General features: G+C 33.7%; 1 protein-coding gene across 1 annotated transcript in view; it reads left to right on the top strand.

Annotated features, from left to right (window-relative positions):
• LOC133632119 (A disintegrin and metalloproteinase with thrombospondin motifs 3-like) overlaps positions 1-12,986 on the top strand; it is a 147,136-nt gene extending 134,150 nt beyond the window's left edge. The window contains exon 16 of the mRNA XM_062024352.1: positions 11,894-12,986. Within this exon, the coding sequence (XP_061880336.1) occupies positions 11,894-12,402 (509 nt within the window). The 3' untranslated portion in view covers positions 12,403-12,986. The remainder of the gene's footprint in view (positions 1-11,893) is intronic.
• The last annotated feature ends 1,191 nt before the right edge of the window (positions 12,987-14,177 follow it).

Below are 14,177 nucleotides of genomic sequence, written 5' to 3'. Positions count from 1 at the left end.
TTTGTAAACTTCAGAAAACGTAGAGTTTTTAATGAATTGATGTTTTCCTAATTGTCGAAGACCGGGCGCGGTCCTTCGTGAACTTAACATACCTGTTTTACTGTAGTAAACGTTGCAGAGAACTGCAAAACTACCGTACTGTATATATATCCGTAAAGACCCTACGTACTTTATTTGTTCTTGTTTTTACAAACCTTAGTCAATCTAAAGACAATCATTAAAGACCCTAAATACTTTGTTTTTGTTTTTACAATCCTTAGTCAATCTAAAGACAATCAATAAAGACCCTACGTACTTTTGTCTTGTTTTTACAAACCTTAGTCAATCTAAAGACAATCATCAAAGACCTTACGTACTTTATTTGTTCTTGTTTTTACAAACCTTGGTCAATCTAAAGACAATCATCAAAGACCCTACATACTATATTTGTTCTTGTTTTTACAAACGTTAGTCAATCTAAAGACAATTATCAAAGACCCTACGTACTTAGTTCTTGTTTTTACGAACCTTAATCAATCTAGTCAATCATCAAAGACCCTACGTACTTTATTCGTTCTTGTTTTTACAAACCTTAGTCAATCTAAAGACAATCATCAAAGACCCTATGTACTTTTTGTCTTCTTCTTACAAACCTTAGTCAATCTAAAGACAATCATCAAAAACCCTACGTACTATATTTGTTCTTGTTTTTACAAACCTTAGTCAATCTAAAGACAATCATCAAAGACCCTACATACTTAGTTCTTGTTTTTACAAACCTTAGACAATCTAAAGTCAATCATCGAAGACCCTACACACTTTATTTGTTGTTGTTTTTACAAACCTTAGTCAATCTAAAGACAATCATCAAAGACCCTACGTACTTTGTTCTTGTTTTTACAAACCTTAGCCAATCTAAAGTCAATCATCAAAGACCCTGCATACTTTATTAGTTCTTGTTTTTACAAACCTTAGTCAATCTAAAGTCAATCATCAAAGACCCTGCATACTTTGTTTGTTCTTGTTTTTACAAACCTTGGTCAATCTAAAGACAATCATCAAAGACCCTACGTACTTTATTAGTTCTTGTTTTTACAAACCTTGGTCAATCTAAAGACAATCATCAAAGACCCTACATACTATATTTGTTCTTGTTTTTACAAACGTTAGTCAATCTAAAGACAATTATCAAAGACCCTACGTACTTAGTTCTTGTTTTTACGAACCTTAATCAATCTAGTCAATCATCAAAGACCCTACGTACTTTATTCGTTCTTGTTTTTACAAACCTTAGTCAATCTAAAGACAATCATCAAAAACCCTACGTACTATATTTGTTCTTGTTTTTACAAACCTTAGTCAATCTAAAGACAATCATCAAAGACCCTACATACTTTGTTCTTGTTTTTACAAACCTTAGTCAATCTAAAGACAATCATTAAAGACCCTAAATACTTTGTTTTTGTTTTTACAATCCTTAGTCAATCTAAAGACAATCAATAAAGACCCTACGTACTTTTGTCTTGTTTTTACAAACCTTAGTCAATCTAAAGACAATCATCAAAGACCCTGCATACTTTATTTGTTCTTGTTTTTACAAACCTTAGTCAATCTAAAGACAATCATCAAAGACCTTACGTACTTTATTTGTTCTTGTTTTTACAAACCTTAGTCAATCTAAAGACAATCATCAAAGACCTTACGTACTTTATTTGTTCTTGTTTTTACAAACCTTGGTCAATCAAAAGACAATCATCAAAGACCCTACATACTATATTTGTTCTTGTTTTTACAAACATTAGTCAATCTAAAGACAATTATCAAAGACCCTACGTACTCAGTTCTTGTTTTTACGAACCTTAATCAATCTAGTCAATCATCAAAGACCCTGCGTACTTTATTTGTTCTTGTTTTTACAAACCTTGGTCAATCTAAAGACAATCATCAAAGACCTTACGTACTTTATTTGTTCTTGTTTTTACAAACCTTAGTCAATCAAAAGACAATCATCAAAGACCCTACATACTATATTTGTTCTTGTTTTTACAAACATTAGTCAATCTAAAGACAATTATCAAAGACCCTACGTACTTAGTTCTTGTTTTTACGAACCTTAATCAATCTAGTCAATCATCAAAGACCCTACGTACTTTATTCGTTCTTGTTTTTACAAACCTTAGTCAATCTAAAGACAATCATCAAAAACCCTACGTACTATATTTGTTCTTGTTTTTACAAACCTTAGTCAATCTAAAGACAATCATCAAAGACCCTACATACTTTGTTCTTGTTTTTACAAACCTTAGTCAATTTAAAGACAATCATCAAAGACCCTACATACTTTGTTCTTGTTTTTACAAATCTTAGTCAATCTAAAGACAATTAACAAAGACCTTATGTACTTTTTGTCTTATTCTTACAAACCTTAGTCAATCTAAAGACAATCATCAAAGACCCTATGTACTTTTTGTCTTATTCTTACAAACCTTAGTCAATCTAAAGACAATCATCAAAAACCCTACGTACTATATTTGTTCTTGTTTTTACAAACCTTAGTCAATCTAAAGACAATCATCAAAGACCCTACATACTTTGTTCTTGTTTTTACAAACCTTAGTCAATTTAAAGACAATCATCAAAGACCCTACATACTTTGTTCTTGTTTTTACAAATCTTAGTCAATCTAAAGACAATCATCAAAGACCCTATGTACTTTTTGTCTTATTCTTACAAACCTTAGTCAATCTAAAGACAATCATCAAAAACCCTACATACTATATTTGTTCTTGTTTTTACAAACCTTAGTCGATCTAAAGACAATTATCAAAGACCCTACGTACTTTATTTGTTGTTGTTTTTACAAACCTTAGTCGATCTAAAGACAATCATCAAAGACCCTACATACTTAGTTCTTGTTTTTACAAACCTTAGCCAATCTAAAGTCAATCATCAAAGACCCTGCGTACTTTATTAGTTCTTGTTTTTACAAACCTTAGTCAATCTAAAGACAATCATCAAAGACCCTACGTACTATATTTGTTCTTGTTTTTACAAACCTTAGTCAATCTAAAGACAATCATCAAAGACCCTGCATACTTAGTTCTTGTTTTTACAAACCTTAGTCAATCTAAAGTCAATCATCGAAGACCCTACATACTTTATTTGTTGTTGTTTTTACAAACCTTAGTCAATCTAAAGACAATCATCAAAGACCCTACATACTTAGTTCTTGTTTTCACAAACCTTAGTCAATCTAAAGACAATCATCAAAGACCATATGTACTTTGGTCTTGTTTTTACAAACCTTAGTCAATCTAAAGACAATCATCAAAGACCCTACATACTTTGTTCTTGTTTTTACAAACCTTAGTCAATCTAGAGACAATCATTAAAGACCCTAAATACTTTGTTTTTGTTTTTACAATCCTTAGTCAATCTAAAGACAATCAATAAAGACCCAACATACTTTTGTCTTGTTTTTACAAACCTTAGTCAATCTAAAGACAATCATCAAAGACCCTGCATACTTTATTTGTTCTTGTTTTTCCAAACTTTAGTCAATCTAAAGACAATCATCAAAGACCATACGTACTTTATTTGTTCTTGTTTTTCCATCCTTGGTCAATTTAAAGACAATCATTAAAGACCCTACGTACTTAGTTCTTGTTTTAACAAACCTTAGTCAATCTAAAAACAATCATTAAAGACCCTGCATACTTTATTTGTTGTTGTTATTACAAACCTTAGTCAATCTAAAGACAATCATCAAAGACCCTACATACTTTGTTCTTGTTTTTACAAACCTTAGTCAATCTAGAGACAATCATTAAAGACCCTAAATACTTTGTTTTTGTTTTTACAATCCTTAGTCAATCTAAAGACAATCAATAAAGACCCAACATACTTTTGTCTTGTTTTTACAAACCTTAGTCAATCTAAAGACAATCATCAAAGACCCTGCATACTTTATTTGTTCTTGTTTTTCCAAACTTTAGTCAATCTAAAGACAATCATCAAAGACCATACGTACTTTATTTGTTCTTGTTTTTCCATCCTTGGTCAATTTAAAGACAATCATTAAAGACCCTACGTACTTAGTTCTTGTTTTAACAAACCTTAGTCAATCTAAAAACAATCATTAAAGACCCTGCATACTTTATTTGTTGTTGTTATTACAAACCTTAGTCAATGTAAAGACAATCATCAAAGACCCTATGTACTTTGGGCTTGTTTTTACAAACCTTAGTCAATCTAAAGACAATCATCAAAGACCCTACGTACTTTGTTCTTGTTTTTACAAACCTTAGTCAATTTAAAGAATCATCAAAAACCCTACGTACTTAGTTCTTGTTTTTACAAACCTTAGTCAATCTTAAAAGACAATCATCAAAGACCCAGCGTACTTTATTTGTTCTTGTTTTTACAAACCTTAGTCAATCTAAAGACAATCATAAAAGACCCTTACATACTTAGTTCTTGTTTTCACAAACCTTAGTCAATCTAAAGACAATCATCAAAGACCTTATGTACTTTGGTCTTGTTTTTACAAACCTTAGTCAATCTAAAGACAATCATCAAAGACCCTACATACTTTGTTCTTGTTTTTACAAACCTTAGTCAATTTAAAGACAATCATCAAAGACCCTACATACTTTGTTCTTGTTTTTACAAACCTTAATCAATCTAAAGACAATCATCAAAGACCCTATGTACTTTTTGTCTTATTCTTACAAACCTTAGTCAATCTAAAGACAATCATCAAAAACCCTACGTACTATATTTGTTCTTGTTTTTACAAACCTTAGTCAATCTAAAGACAATCATCAAAGACCCTTCATACTTAGTTCTTGTTTTTACAAACCTTAGTCAATCTAAAGTCAATCATCGAAGACCCTACATACTTTATTTGTTGTTGTTTTTACAAACCTTAGTCAATCTAAAGACAATCATCAAAGACCCTACGTACTTTGTTCTTGTTTTTACGAACCTTAGCCAATCTAAAGACAATCATCAAAGACCCTACGTACTTTGTTCTTGTTTTTACGAACCTTAGCCAATCTAAAGTCAATCATCAAAGACCCTGCGTACTTTCTTAGTTCTTGTTTTTACAAACCTTAGTCAATCTAAAGTCAATCATCAAAGACCCTGCATACTTTGTTTGTTCTTGTTTTTACAAACCTTAGTCAATCTATAGACAATCATTGCCAATAAATCTAAATAACAAATCTAACATCATGGACAATTTAGAGTTTACCACCACTGTCAGGTATCGAACACACAATTTACATGGCAATTTACAGACAATTTACAGTATTTCATAAACCCAACGCAGCTCTAAAATCACTCCCTGTGTATGTCCAGTTATAACTATGGGGGATCAGCCATGTCCCCCATAGTTATAACTCAGGGGTCGGCAAACCCAAAATGTTGAAAGAGCTATATTGGACCAAAAATACAAAAAAGTAATCTGTCTGGAGCCGCAAAAGATCAAGAGACTTATATAAGTAAGTATGTAAGTGGCTAATTAACTATATTAGCCTACTATCAAAGTGACTATATGTCCGACCGGTAGGAGGCCGTGGGGAAGACCCAGGACACGTTGGGAAGACTATGTCTCCGGGCTGGCCTGGGAACGCCTCGGGATCCCCCGGGAAGAGCTGGACGAAGTGGCTGAGGAGAGGGAAGTCTGGGCTTCCCTGCTTAGGCTGCTGCCCCCGCGACCCAACCTCGGATAAGCAAAAGAAAATGGCTTTAGTTCGCTTTGATCTCCTTTCGGACGACTTCCTGCTTTTCTCCAGAGTAAATGTCCATCCAATGAAGTTGTCGCCAAAAAACCGCCACGATATTTTCTTAGCACTCTGATTAAAGTAAATAAAAGGAAAACTAAAACTAAGAGACCTTTGCAGCAGACGTGCGAGGGACCGCAGCACAAAGCGTTGATCCGGCGACGGACTTAAGTCGCAGGAGAAGACGGCGGCAGGGAAAAAGGGGCCAAAGGAAGCAGCGAGTGTGGCGCAGAGATAATTGGGGTTCTGGCGAGCGCTCTCGCCCTCGTCGTCGTCGCGCGACTTCACTTCTATGCAGAGGGAGTGTTTCATTTTCACAGTTCACACTCTGATGTCAGGTCTCTGACTGCGGACACTGTTGCATCCTGGGAAGTGCTGTTGACCCCCGTCTCGTGGGGCACTGGGCCAAATGTCACTTTCACTTTTCATACCGCTCAATCATTCTCCGCAGTCGTCAACGCTGAAGACAACTGACGCTCCTCCATTAAATACGACACTGAAACACTTCAAAGATGTATTTCCGAATTGGGTCATAATTTTGACGAGTATAAATAATAAAAAAAACAACAGTAGTATCTCATAAAAAACATTTAGTTAGAAGAATAACTCTTTGAATTTTGATTAATCATGAATAATGGCAGTTAATTACTTGATTGCATAATATATATATATATATATATATATATATATATATATATATATATATATATATATATATATATATATATATATATATATATATATATATATATATATATATATATATGTATATATATATGTATATATATATATATATATTTTTTTTTTTATATATATATATTTTTTTTATATATATATATATATATATATATTTTTATATATATATATACACTACCGTTCAAAAGTTTGGGGTCACCCAAACAATTTTGTGGAATAGCCTTCATTTCTAAGAACAAGAATAGACTGTCGAGTTTCAGATGAAAGTTCTCTTTTTCCTGTCCATTTTGAGCGTTAAATTGAGCCCACAAATGTGATGCTCCAGAAACTCAATCTGCTCAAAGGAAGGTCAGTTTTGTAGCTTCTGTAACGAGCTAAACTGTTTTCAGATGTGTGAACATGATTGCACAAGGGTTTTCTAATCATCAATTAGCCTTCTGAGCCAATGAGCAAACACATTGTACCATTAGAACACTGGAGTGATAGTTGCTGGAAATGGGCCTCTATACACCTATGTAGATATTGCACCAAAAACCAGACATTTGCAGTTAGAATAGTCATTTACCACAATAGCAATGTATAGAGTGTATTTCTTTAAAGTTAAGACTAGTTTAAAGTTATCTTCATTGAAAAGTACAGTGCTTTTCCTTCAAAAATAAGGACATTTCAATGTGACCCCAAACTTTTGAACGGTAGTGTATATGTATATATATATATATATATATATATATATATATATATATATATATATATATATATATATATATATATATATATATATATATATATATATATATATATATGTATATGTCTTAATTAGATTATCCAAAAAAATAGTGCTCAATACCGTGGTAGAGCGCAATGTATGTATGTGTGGAAAAAAAAAATCACAAGACTACTTCATCTCTACAGGCCTGTTTCATGAGGGGTTCCCTCAATCATCAGGAGATTTTAATAGAAGCATTCACATGCCATGGTTTATATAGGACACAGAACGGGTGGGTACAGGCAGGCGTAGGGGCGTGGTGATTGGCTCATGTGTTACCTAGGAGGTGTTTCCTTCTGTGACGGCATGCTGATACAATTTCGCTGATTGAACAATCACAAGGCCTCTTTCAGAAACCAAAGCCTGCGGAACACTACAGAACTCAGCAAACACATTTGGAACCTCAAAGACAATAATGTTGACTATTCAATAACATGGCAAATTCTTGCATCCAGCACACCTTACAACAGTGGTAATAAAAGATGCAACCTATGCTTAAAAGAGAAACTGTTTATCATATACAGTCCAGACTTGTCATCCCTCAACAAGCGCAGCGAAATTGTATCAGCATGCCGTCACAGAAGGAAACACCTCCTAGGTAACACATGAGCCAATCACCACGCCCCTACGCCTGCCTGTACCCACCCGCTCTGTGTCCTATACAAACCATGGTATGTTAATGCTTCTATTAAAATCTCCTGATGATTGAGGGAACCCCTCATGAAACAGGCCTGTAGAGATGAAGTAGTCTTGTGATTTTTTTTCCCACACATACATATATATATATATATATATATATATATATATATATATATATATATATATATATATATATATATATATATATATATATATATATATATATATATATATATATATATATATATATATATATATATATATATATGTATATATATATATATATATATATATATATATATATATATATATATACAGTACATGCCAAAAGTTTGGACACACCTTCTCATTCTATGTGTTTTATTTATTTTCATGACTATTTACATTGTAGATTGTCACTGAAGGCATCAAAACTATGAATGAACACATGTGGAGTTATGTACTTAACAAAAAAAAAGGTAAACTTTTGACCACGACTGTGTGTATATATATATATATATATATATATATATATATATATATATATATATATATATATATATATATATATATATATATATATATATATATATATTCATATATAGTACACACATATATATATATATATATATATATATATATATATATATATATATATATATATATATATATATATATATATATATATACAGTACATGCCAAAAGTTTGGACACACCTTCTCATTCTATGTGTTTTCTTTATTTTCATGACTATTTACATTGTAGATTGTCACTGAAGGCATCAAAACTATGAATGAACACATGTGGAGTTATGTACTTAACAAAAAAAAAGGTGAAATAACTGAAAACATGTTTTATATTCTAGTTTCTTCAAAATAGCCAACCCTTTGCCCTGATTACTGCTTTGCACACTCTTGGCATTCTCTCCATGAGCTTCAAGAGGTAGTCACCTGCAATGGTTTTCACTTCACAGGTGTCATAGTTTTGATGCCTTCAGTGACAATCTACAATGTCAATAGTCGTGAAAATAAAGAAAATGCATGGGAATGAGAAGGTGTGTCCAAACGTTTGGCCTGTTATAAGTACACCTCTGCATAAATATGTATCCTTATTAGTCTTAAAGAAAACAAAAAAGACAAGAGAAATGTCGCTCAACTTACAACAAGGAATAACATTAATAACATTGTTTTTTAGTCTGGAACAGAACAGATTTAAAGTGCATCAATTTTCCTAAAAAATAGATAAATCTTTATTTAAACTATAAAAAAAAAATTGACTGACGTGAACCATTTGATACTGAAAATTAAACTCAATAAATATGAATACGTTCAAACATGAACTCAGGAGCACAATATTTAAAACACTTTAACCTACAAAACAGAAATAAATTAAACAAATTGTACTGATTTTTTTTTTTTTTTTTAAGTAAAAATGAGGATGTCAAAATAAATGGCTACAATCAGCACAAGCATGATGCGGTGACAGTTCTGTGATTAACTACTGTCCTTCATAAAATACATAAACAGCTGTGATACGTTTCTATATTACTTAAAAGGTTTGTTAAACAAAAAAGTCAAACACAAATAAGGCAACGAGAGAAGTATCCCACACTTTTCTTTTCTAAAAAAAAAACCAAAAAAACAGCAGATATGATCATCAACTATATGTGGCTGGACAGGACAGATTTAAAAAACATTTTTATTATATTTTTGTATTGATTTTTTGATTCTTTTGAATCACTTAAAAAAACATTACAAATACGTATTGCGATTCATTCAAAAATGTATAATTTTTTTTTGACACCCTTACAATTTAGCCATTAAAGGAGAAATGCACTTTTTTGGGGGAATTTTGCCTATTGTTCACAATCATTATGAAAGACATGACGATGGATGTTATTTTTTTAATGCATTAGAAATATTAAATAAAGTCTGCTTACAATGGAGCTCATGGTAGTCGTTCAATTCTGCCTATAAAGCCCCTAAAAAGACATCCAAACACCCCCATTAAGGTTTTATATACATGATGTAAATATATATGTAGTGTGGCACATTTATAATAACATTTAATATTTACGTATTTTGATCATTTCAGGCATACGTGGCGCATTAATTTCAAAAACGCATCATGTTTGTTTTTATTTATTATTACTCACTGCAGACTTCATGCGAGCCAACAAACATAATAAAACATCACTTACTGTACAAGGTCTGCTGTCATTAGGATGCCGACTGCTAGTATGATCTTATATTCCCCTTTAGGTGCAGAATGACTCATAAGCTTTTTGTGTCGTTTCGGGTCCTAAATGGCTGTCAAAATGTACCAACATGTCGGATTACCTACTCAGACTTCTTCTGTCCAGGTGAGAGGCATGATTTATGATTAACTTACAGGGAGCGAGGAAGCGAGGAAGCAGCAGACCACTCGATGATGTAAACATGGGGACACATTGAAGTGATTGGTCTGCGTTAGCACTTATAATAACAATATCACTAATACTTGGTTAATATTCAAGTCACAAAATGTAAATGGAGTATTGTTGGCGCTTTTTGGATGTTTTTTTATTGGATTTTATGGACGAAATAGTGAAGCTCCCATTGGTTCCGGTTTTATTTATGGTTATTTGATATTTAAAATGCATTAAAAAATAAATCCATCTGTCATGTATTTCAATAATGATTGTGGAAAAAAGGGAGAGAAAAAAAAAAAGTGCAGTTCCCCTTTAAGAAAACCTGGTGTCAGGTTCAAACACTGATCCAATCTATTAAACGGGACAAGAAGCAAAGAATCAAACAGAGACAGAATTCAATGTGGTTCAGCGAGGAGAATTGTACACTGTAAAAAAAAAAATCTGTAAAAAAACTGCCAAACGAAAATCATAATATTAAAGTAAAACATTGTAAACCAAATAATGATCAAAAACATTATATTTACAAAAATTTTCATGAAACGTTTTGCGGAAAAAATATCGTAATTTTACAGAGTTTTACTAAATTATTTAGATCAACCACCTTTAATAAAGTGACGATGCAAACAGTTCTGCAGAAAAATACCTTTATTCTACCGAGTTTTTCCAAATTATTACGATCAAACACCTTTAATGAAGTGACAATGCTGGCAGTTCCACAGAAAAATACCATTATTTTTTACAGATTTCTTCTGAATTGTTAAGATCAACCACCTTTAATAAAGTGACGATGCAAACAGTTCTGCAGAAAAATACCTTTATTCTACAGATTGCTAGTATGGACATAGACTTTTATATAACAAGCTACATATTTAATGAAAGATAATTACTGTAATTTTACATGAATTTGAAAGTAATTTAAGAAAACAGAAAACGGTATGTATAATTAATTTGGTATTTTTCTGTAAAAGAAATAGAAATATACATAGTTTGTCTTTACTGGCATATTACTTAAAATAAAAACGGGGTTGTTTATTTACAGATAATGTCTTCAATTCTACAAGTTAAAAACTATTTTTAAAAAAATAGAAAAATTACAGTAGAAATATAGAGTAAATTAACCATAAAAATAGGATTTTATTTTACAGTGTATACATCTGTACCCTTGCACAGTGTCATTACGCTCTAACAGAAAAAGGTTCACGTCTCCTCCTTTATTTGGATATTCCCTGTTTACATAACAACAGCTGTTTCTAAAGGAATGGGGGAGGGTATGTAAACATCTCTTGTTTTTTGGTCACATTAACATAAAAGAAAAAGATGCCTCTGGCTTGTACTGGTCCTGGATCGAGCTTGGGCAGGTCTTGGATGACAATAGATAAACCCCTACCGTCTCCTCCCGTCGTACACGGCGGAATTTTCCAAGCCTTTGGCTTGGTGCAACAAAGACAGCTTTCGTCTGTTCACTGGGAACCCAGAGAACGGAAATGTTTTGATCATTTACATACCATTTTTCTGACACCTGGTGTGTGTTATTTTGTGAACATCGCCATTTTAACAGTCATGTTTTTGTCGGGGAAAAAAAATTGAATAATAATAATTTTTCTCCTTCCTGTCTTCTCGTCAACGGCGGACCTCCAGATGAACCTTGCCACGGCGACAAGTCCATCTTCTGCCAGATGGAGGTTCTGGCCCGCTACTGCTCCATCCCGGGCTACAACAAGCTGTGCTGCGACTCCTGCAGCAAGCGCGGCGGCGCCGGCGCTCTGTCGCACTTCTCCGAGGCCGCCGGGACGGAGGAGGAGCACATCCGCTTTGGCTCCGCCTCCCAGCTGCTGGAGACGCTGATGGCCAACGCCACTCGGGCCGGTAAACAAGGCGCGGCCAAACAAGGCGCGGCCAAACAAGGCGGTGCCAAACAAGGCGGGGCCAAACAAGGCGTGGCCAAACAAGGCGCGGCCAAACAAGGCGCGGCCAAACAAGGCACCAGTAGATCAGGCGCGGCGGCGAGACGCGTAACCACGCCCGCCCCGTCCAAGAAAACCAAAACGACGACCGCGCCGAGGCGGTTCCCGCGGGACGTCACGGCGAGCTCCGGCAGCTTCACAGATAGCCGGTGGCCCGCCTCGTACTCCAAAGTGGAGCGATGAGGGCGGCGCCGTGTTCACGGGACTACACAGACATTCTGAGTCTTCTCACGCCAACGCCAACAACGACGACGACCACGCCAACAAAGCAGCCGCATACAGAAGTCATCCAAGCGCGAGAAACAAAGAGACAAGTGCTGGTTCACTTTGTACACGCCACCTTTGGGCCCGCGCCGACGTCAACGTCACTCGAACGTCTCGCGGCGGGAAAACGACGACACGCCGGGTTTGCCGTGAAAGGCAAACACGCTCATTTCAAGATAAAAGGACAATTAAAGGGATTTTTTTTTTATTTCATCGGTCACACAAAGGCTTCATTTAAGTCGGGATCAAACCGTCACGCGGCGCCACTAAACACCCACCGCCGCGCTCGTGGACGACATTTTGGGCCGACGGACGTGAGGGAGGACGTCAACAGGTGCAAACGCTACGCCTGATTGGGTTACGCCATTTGTATGCACGCACTGCACCATGGGAGCACGCTCACACACACACACACACACACACACACTCTTGTATTTGTTACCTTCATGAGACCTCCGAAAAATGCCTACCTCTTTGATTATAGCAAAAGTCGTCATTTTACTCAACGCAAGTCAAAATTTTACAAGACAAGTTTTACATTTGTGCAATGTTGTGATAAAAGTTGGAATTTTACTCAATAAGAGTCGCAATTTTACAAGAACATGTGTGCAATTTTACGAAGAGTCGTAATTTTACTCGACAAATGTCACAATTTTATAAGAAAACTTAAAAATGTTGGCAATATTATAATAATAATCGGAATTTTACTTGGCAAAATTATGACAAAAGTCATCATTTTATAAGAAAACTTAAAAATGTTGGCAATATTATAATAATAATCGGAATTTTACTTGGCAAAATTGTGACAAAAGTCATCATTTTACTCAAAAAATGTCACTATTTTACAAGGACAAGAACAAAATATTGGCAATATTGTGATACAAGTCAGAATTTTATATGACCAATGTCACCATTTTGCATTAAAAAGTAATAATTTTACTTAAAAAAAGTAATAATTTTACGAGAAAATATTCCAATATTACAGAAACAGAAAGAATATGAGAAATTGTTCACAATTTTATAGGAAAAATGCCTACCTCTAGTATTATAGCAAAAGTCGTAATTTTACTCAACGCAAGTCAAAATTTTACAAGAAAAACTGAACGTCTGCAATGTTATGATAAAAGTTGGAATTTTACTCAATAAGAGTCGCAATTTTACAAGAACATTTGTGCAATTTTACGAAGAGTCGTAATTTTACTCGACAAATGTCACAATTTTGTAAGAAAACTTAAAAATGTTGGCAATATTATAATAATAATCGGAATTTTACTTGGCAAAATTATGACAAAAGTCATCATTTCATAAGAAAACTTAAAAATGTTGGCAATATTACAATAATAATCGGAATTTTACTTGGCAAAATTGTGACAAAAGTCATCATTTTACTCAAAAAATGTCACTATTTTACAAGGACAAGAACAAAATATTGGCAATATTGTGATAAAAGTCAGAATTTTATATGACCAATGTCACCATTTTGCATTAAAAAGTAATAATTTTACTTAAAAAAAGTAATAATTTTACGAGAAAATATTCCAATATTACAGAAACAGAAAGAATATGAGAAATTGTTCACAATTTTATAGGAAAAATGCCTACCTCTAGTATTATAGCAAAAGTCGTAATTTTACTCAACGCAAGTCAAAATTTTACAAGAAAAACTAAACGTCTGCAATGTTATGATAAAAGTT

The sequence above is a fragment of the Entelurus aequoreus genome, linkage group LG17, assembly GCF_033978785.1.
Source record: "Entelurus aequoreus isolate RoL-2023_Sb linkage group LG17, RoL_Eaeq_v1.1, whole genome shotgun sequence".
Classification (NCBI taxonomy): Eukaryota; Metazoa; Chordata; class Actinopteri; order Syngnathiformes; family Syngnathidae; genus Entelurus; species Entelurus aequoreus.
Note: the sequence above shows the minus strand (reverse complement) of the source record. Positions and strands in the feature narration are given on the sequence as shown.